The sequence below is a fragment of the Chrysochloris asiatica genome, unplaced genomic scaffold, assembly GCF_000296735.1.
Source record: "Chrysochloris asiatica unplaced genomic scaffold, ChrAsi1.0 scaffold00014, whole genome shotgun sequence".
Lineage (NCBI taxonomy): Eukaryota > Metazoa > Chordata > Mammalia > Afrosoricida > Chrysochloridae > Chrysochloris > Chrysochloris asiatica.
The window spans coordinates 34,638,570-34,646,510 of NW_006408532.1; the positions used below are offsets into that span (position 1 = coordinate 34,638,570).

The 7,941-nt window shown below is 38.8% G+C and overlaps 1 protein-coding gene across 1 annotated transcript in view; it reads right to left on the reverse strand.

Annotated features, from left to right (window-relative positions):
* The window catches only part of LOC102841273 (chromosome unknown open reading frame, human C9orf64), a 21,059-nt gene extending 13,321 nt beyond the window's left edge, over positions 1-7,738 (reverse strand). Inside the window, exons 1-2 of the mRNA XM_006834959.1 lie at positions 7,399-7,738; positions 6,638-6,897 (exon numbers count right to left, since the gene is read on the reverse strand). Of these exons, the coding sequence (XP_006835022.1) occupies positions 6,638-6,897; positions 7,399-7,735 (597 nt within the window). The 5' untranslated portion in view covers positions 7,736-7,738. The remainder of the gene's footprint in view (positions 1-6,637; positions 6,898-7,398) is intronic.
* Between the last annotated feature and the right edge of the window lie 203 nt (positions 7,739-7,941).

Consider the following 7,941-nt stretch of genomic DNA (forward strand, 5'->3'; position numbering starts at 1 on the left):
AGGGTGTAAATCTTTAAGGGAGTAGAAAGCCTCATCTTTCTCCCACGGAGCAGCTGGTAGTTTCGAACCGCTGACCTTAAGGTTCGCAGCCCAATTCATAACCACTACGCTACCAGAGCTCCTTCTGACAAGGTAAAAAGTCTACAAATTAAATTTAGTGTAGTACTTTGAACCCATCAACCACACTGGAAGAGAAAGATGAGGCTGTTTGCTCCCATAAAGATTTAGTCTCAGAAACCCAAAAGGGTAAGTCTACTCTGTCTTATAGGTTACTAATATTTGGAATCAACTTAATGGCAGTGGGTGTAAGTTGGGGAAATAAATCACCATTAAGACGAATTCCTACATGATGCTATGGCTCTGATCTCTCAAATCTATCCAAATATGGAAACCTGGCAATTGTTCCTCAGTATAAACTAGCTTATATACATCAGTATGGTTTCTAGTTCCAGGTCTAGTTTATAAATAATAAGACATATAACTTGACTGTACATCAAACCCTATTATTATTCCATAAAATCTATTATAATAGATAGACACTATCATCTGCTATTTTTCAAGATTCACAGAGCAAACTGGAAAAAAACTAGGAGCCAAATCTCTTGGGAGAAAGATGCGGCTTTCTGGTACCACAAAGACTGAAATCCTGGAATCCCTATATAGGGTTGCTATGAATTGGAACTGAATCGAAGGCACTTCCCAACAGTAACATTTCCATGGTAGCGAGGATCATTTCCACCCCCTCCATACACAGAGTAGACAGGGATGGACAACTTGGACACTGGCTACCCAAAATGGGGATGCTACAAAGGCAAGAAGTGAATGGCTTAGAAGCTTTCAAGAGGGAGCCTAGATCCAGAGGGCACAGGGGAAGGTGGAACTGCCACTGAATAGTATCCAGTCAGTCCGAGTGGGGCTGATGAAAGGAGATGGGGATAGGAGTTTTGTGGTTCAACAGTGAATAACTGCTATTAGGACTGACTGAGGGCTGGAAATGTAAAGGTAGACATTATGTAGCAAAAGGAGGGGAGTGGTTGACTTTGCAGTCCAGGAGCGGAGGCCTTCAATATGGATTACACCTCACTGTAAAAAAAAAAAAAAAAAAATCCTTCCAACTGGACTAATTAATAACATCATTATAAATGAAGATAGGAGTCCTGGTGTGTGCTGTAGGATAAGCAGTGGACTACTACTAACTACAAGCTTAGCAGTTCAAACCCTTCAACCACTCTTTGGAAAACTTATACAGGGTCACTGTGAGTAAGAACCAACTCCATGGCACTAACAACAACAAAATAGCAAAAAGATTGAAATGATCAGACTTCATTTTGCTTGGTGGTGGTGGTGTGCTGTGGAGTCGGTTCTGACACATAGCGACCCTGTATAGGGTTTCCAAGGAGTGGCTGGTGAGCTTGAAATTGAGTTCAAATGAATTTGCAGTCCAATGCGAGTTAATTGTTTGACCAAATATAGTAAGCTAATTTTTAAGCTGATAATTTTGTATGGCCTGCAAATGATGTTATAAATTAAGAACCTAAATGTGCAAACTAAAGCCTTAAAATTCTTAGAAGAACAAGCATGGGCAATAATGTCAGGCCTGGCTTTCGACAATGAATTATCTAATGCAATAAATAGTGCTAACAGCAAAAGTCAAAATGAATACATGGGATCTCATAATAATTAAAAACTTTGGTTCATCTAAGATTTTATAAAAAAACAAACAAAAAAAAAAAGCTAAAAGATAAGCTACTGACTGGGAGAATATCTTTGGAAACCATATTATCAAATAATAATCTAATAACCAAAATACACACAAAAACATAACAAAAAGACAGATAAGTCAATCCTTGTTGTTGTTATTAAGTATCTTCAGGCCAAAGACTTGAGTGGACATTTTATCAAGGAGGACATTCAAATGGTCACCCAACACATAAAAAGATGTTCAGGGTCATTAACCAAAGAGATCCAAATCAAAATCACAGTAAGATACCATTACACTACCACTAGGATAATTAGAAGTCCTGGTGTGGTGTGGTGCTGCAAGATAAGCACTGAACTAATATGATAGGTCTCTGCTCCTTGTAAACCCTATAGAGTCACTATGAGTTGGAACTGAGAAAGGTACTTAACAGGATAATTAAGATTTAAAAACAGAAACAGAAAATGATGTTGGTAAGGATGTGGGGAAAATGAAACTCTCATCCAATAAACTGTGGGAAAGGGAAAGCAAATTGGTAGTCACTGTGAATAACAGTTGGTGGTTCCTCAAAAAACTAAAAATATAACTACCATGTTGTTGTTAAGTGCCATGAAGTCAATTCCAACTCATAGCAACCTGTATAAGGTTTCTAAAGAGCAGTTGGTGAGTCTGAACCACCTATATTGTGGTTTAAACCAACCTTGAGATCCAGTGCACCACACCTACAGCACCACACCACCAATGCACTCCCACATATATATCCAAAAGACAAAAACTGAAATTCAAGATATTTATGAACCAATGTTCACTGAAACCAAAAGGTGAAAACAACGTAAAATGCATCAACAGATGACTAAATAAACAAAATGTGGTGCATATGTGAGATACTACTCATACCTTATATACATAATGAGATATTACTCAACCAGTAGGAGCAATGAAGTCTTGATACATGCTACACTATGGATGGAGCTTCCAGACATTATGCTGAGCAAGTATGTCAATCACAAAAGGACAAACAATATAGGACTGACCTCACTTATATAAAAAGACAAGAAAGGCAAGTAGAAGATTTTTACAGCAAGATGGTGGAACAGGCAGACACTGGAAACCAAGTGAAACAGATATAGATGTTAATTCTGGAACCCTGAGCTTCCTTTGTTCCTCTTGTCCTCCTAGTGGCTGGGGCAAGACAACCCCCCACCCCCACACTCCTTAACCCACCCTGTAGCCAATGGCATCCCTTCTTTTATTATTGTTCTCTGTTTCTATGAGAGAGCAACTGTCATCATATGGCTCAGCCACATCCATGCCTCCTGCGGCTGTACCCAGTAGGCAAGCACCACTACCTAACTCACTCCATCTCATCAATGATAATTAACAGACATTAGATAAATCTGCCCTGAAGTACATTACACAAACACAAAAAAAAACGAAGTAATAAAAGATAACTGTGCATATACTTTAGTCTCTATTATACCTACCAAGAGATAGGTGGTAAGTGCCTAAGAACAAGGCAGTATACAATTATCAATTAAGTATACATACAATGACACCACAATACTTTGGAGACACAGTGGCTCAATCAAGTGACCAAAGTACAATCAGAAAATATAACACCAGAAATGATATGGAACTATATGATAAGGAATTTAAAAGAATATTTAGGTACCTTCAATGAATTGAGAGAATGATTGAGAAAACTGCAGATGAAAGCAAGGAGAACACAGAAAAAAACACTACAAGAGCATATTGACAAAAATAAATAGAAAATTAGGAACCATACAAAAAACGGTAAATAGAAACCCAGAAGATTAATACTAAGATTTCAGAAATAGATAATACATTGAAGGAGCAGAGAAGTAGAATTGAATCAATGGAAGGCCATATTGGTGAACTTGAAGACAAATTTTTCAATATTTATCTGCTAGAGGAATAATCAGAAAAAAGAACAAAAAATCTGGAAAAAAGACTAAGAATTATATGGAACACCATCAACAGTAATAAATCACGTGTGATTGGAACTCCAGGACAGAAAGAGATACAAAAACCCTCAGAGAAATTTATCTCAGAATTGTTGAAGGAAAACTTAGAAGATGAGTGAACTCCAAACAGAACAGATATCAAATTAAAATCACCAAGACATACAATAAACAAACTCTCCAAAACCAAAGACAGGTGAAGAATTCTGAGAGCTCAGGAAAAATGAAAATGAAAAGTTACCTACAAAGGGGAACTAATAAGACTAAGATCTGATGTCTCAGCAGAAATCAGGCAGGCAAGAAGATGATACTCATAAAGAAAAAAAATTGCCAACCAAGAATCTTCTATATTGCAAAATGTCCCACAAATAACTAGGACACTTACAGAGTAAACAGATATAAAAGAATCTGTAAAAACTAGACCAACCTTACAAAAAAAGACTAAAGGGAGTTCTTTGGACAGAGAACCAACAACAGGAGACAACCTAAAATTGACATACATGACAGTATTATCCAGAATTCAACGCAGACATATAAGTATCGGGGAGTCCTGGTGAGGCGCTGTGGGTTAATGCATTAGACTGCAAGGTCAGTTTGAACCTCAAGGTGGTGGTTGGAAATCCTATACAGGGTCACTATGAGTCGGAACCGACTCAATCGCACTTTACAACCACATACCAGTACCTAAAGTAAAACAAGCCTTGTTGTTGTTGTTGTTATGTGCCGTGGAATCCGTTCCGACTCATAGCGACCTTGTACAGGGTTTCCGAGGCTGTAAATCTTTATGGGAGCAGAAAGCCTCATCTTTCTCCCGCGAAACAGCTGGTAGTTTCAAACTGCTGACCCGGAGGTTCGCAGACCGATTCGTAACCACTATGCTACCAGAGCTCCTATAAAGTTAAAAAAAAAAAAGGGAATTTTATACAGAACTTCTAAATGAAGAGGAAATCAAGTAGACTTCAAGAAAAAAATGAAATGAGCCTACCTGTAACCCTAAAACCAAATGAAGCTCTACTCCCAGCACTAGCCCAACCCCAAGTTCTAACCTTAACACTAACTCTAGTCCTAACCTTAATTCTAATACTACATGAAACCCTACACCTAGCCATAATCCTAACCCTAACTCTTTACTCCTACCACCAAAAAAAAGAAGAAATGTATAGAGATCAGTTTCTTAGTGGTTACAAGGAGCAGGAAGACAATTATTATAATTGCTGTTGATAAGATGTTCACCAGTAAAAACGTGAATTGGCAAAAGTTTCACCTGAAGTTCAATTTAGTCTGTCTTTCTTCTACTACAACCAAGTAGATTATGGAATACATGAATTATTAGCCACATAAATGGCAGTTTGATAAGATTTCTTTCATACACTGTTTAATATTTTTAGATGGCCTGAATGATGTGTAACAAAGACCTTAATCCATTACATCCTAAAAAAGAAGACTGAAACAGTTTATATTTCAAAGAGAAAAGATAAATCTCTAAGTAAACTTTGCATTAGCAAAATGCTCAGTCAGAAACAGAATGAAATTCAAAAGCGGCCTAGAGCCTCTCTTCTAGAAATGACCTCTGCCCCATCCACACCCTGCAGCCACATATAATTGGCTATAATCTATGCCAGTTCCAACAGTCCTTGTCCAGGATTTTTGGAAATGGAACTGAAAAAGAGTGCCTCCTTTTTGATGGACGAAGTAAGAAGATGGACTGTTAGTTACATTTTCTATTTCTACATGGAGAAATCTGTCTGCAGTAAAAGTAGTATCACATAAGCAAACATGAGAAACAGAATCTTGGTAACATTGGAGTCGCTGGTCCTGGATACTCAGGAAGCAGCTATATCCCTGTCCCCAACTGTATTCCAAAAGTCCTCTTTTTCTACTTTGTCTGTCACTTGCAATTAAAAGAATCTTAACTATCATACATACTCAAGCATCTCTCATTTTATAGAGGCAGACTGATGAAATACCTAATTGAAAGGCTAGCTACTTGTTTCCTATTTATCATCTCAAACTTGATTCCTGGTCTATAGAAAGGGGACAACAATACTCCTAGCCCGTAGGCCCTACAGAGCTGTCCTGGGGACCAAATGAGATTGTATGTGCAAACTCCTATAAATTATCAAGAGCAATTAAAAAGTATTATTGATCATTTGTTATTGTTGTTGTTGAATTATAATTACACAGGATAGCTATGAAATTTCAACTTGGTATATGTATTCATTAGTTTACTCAAACTTCTTCTGCAGTTCCTCTGATTATGAGTCACAATGAAATACACAACAATAAAGAATTCTAAAAGAAGTTCACAAAAACAAACTCCAGGTGCTGCTGGGAAAATATATTAAAAATGTTAACCACTAAAAAGTATACCTAATGAGTTCTTTTTTTGTATCCTTAAACAAATAATACTGTTAAAGTACACTGAGTATGAAAAAGAAAATACATAGTATCAGAGAACTTTGCAAAAAAATTCTTAATAGAACACAATTTAGTAACCATTCTGATCTCCATTCAATGAAGCAAAGTTTTTGAAATACTAAAAGGACCTTATTTCACCCCCAGCTGACAACATATGGAGGATCAGGTTCTTGAAACACTTTAAAAGTACAGGGAAAAAGAGGACAACAGAATAAAGCAAATATATTGATAAGAAAACAAAAGAAGAAACATCTTTGAAACACTAAACAACTGTGCTGCTACTTCTTGTCCACAGGGAATTTCATATTTTTAGGTTTTGTTCTCAATAAGAGTTCCAGAAGTAACAGTTAACTTCTCAAACATCATCATTGTTGTTAAATGCTGTCGAGTCGATTCCGACCCATAGCGATCCTGTATAGGGTTTCCAAGGAGCAGCTGGTGAGCTTGAACTGCCGACCTTGCAGTTCAAATGGCTTTGCAGTCTGGCGCATTAACCCACAGCACCACAATTCTAAAATTTCCAACATAAGCAACTCACCTTAAACTGAGTCTCATCTCTGTAAGAAGGAAAACTTTCAACTACGAGGTGCATTAACTTTTGTGCACTGTTTTCACTTTTTTGGACACAATTAAGAAAAGAGCCTCCAAACTTCTCGAGCAGAATTTTCCCGGTTTCATTGAGAATCCGATGTCTCTCTTCTATCAAAGGCATGGGAACGTCTGTGTCAGAACGGAATATATGCTGAACCTGCTCAAGGGTCACTGTTGCATAGTAGGAAGCACTAGTTACTGGTATCCCTTTAAAAAGAAAAGAAAATTTGTTTTCCCCCAGAGGGACAATGCAATGCTTGTATATTTTATTCTATGCTTGCTTTCACGACACACAAATTGAAACCAAATAAAAGTATTACAGGCACGCACAAAAAGTAGACGAAAAATAATAAAAAATTAGAAGCAGAACGTTCATTTCTATTTGCTTGTCTGTATTTAACAACTGTAGCATTCATTACATTAGACGTATTTTGATTGCATAAAGTGTTTTATGATATCTATCGCCTTGTTCTGCAGTTGTCATTAAAGTGGTATTCTTGAGAAGGCTGACGTTCATGCTACTGCATAATGGTAAATATTAGAATCATTTCCACTAAGGATTTGATGCCAGCCTCTTCTGGGACTTTTGCTTTAAAGCAAAGGGCTGAAAATGAACAACTTATTAACACATTACGGTATTCTACCTCCCAATTAGCTCCTAGGGACCCCAGGAAAAGGAAGCTTTCGACTGGGAGATGCTGCACCAACCTTCGTCCAGGGCTCGGTTGATTGCGGCGCACAGGGACCAGTAACCACTGTACATTTTTCCCTTGTACCCCACCAGACACTTGTGCTCGTCGTGCTCCGACCAAAAGGAGAAATTAAGCGTGTCTGCCACAAACACCCAGTTGACTGCGGCCTCATCCGACGCCTTGGGGTTCAGCTCGTGGAGGGTCTTCCACCCTCCCACTTGCAGCTCCGGCCCGGAGGCCTTCGCTAACAGCAGCTCCGCAACACTCCGCACGCCTGCGCCGTCGATGAACACATCCTGGCTGTTTTCTGCAATGAATTTCGCGGATTCTCTGGGAGTCAGAAGCCCGTCCATTGTGCCCTTCCACTAAAGAACTGGCAGATTACGTTACTGACCACGGCCTGGCCAAAGTTTCTTCTCCCCGCCTGGAGTCACACGCCTTCTCAAAGTAGGGCAAAGTCCAGGACTCCTGCGCGCCTCGCCCTCTCTCCACCCTGAGGGATCACCACCCTCAAAGGCGTCCCGTCCGCCCAGTGAATGGCACCGTAAACTGCGGGCGC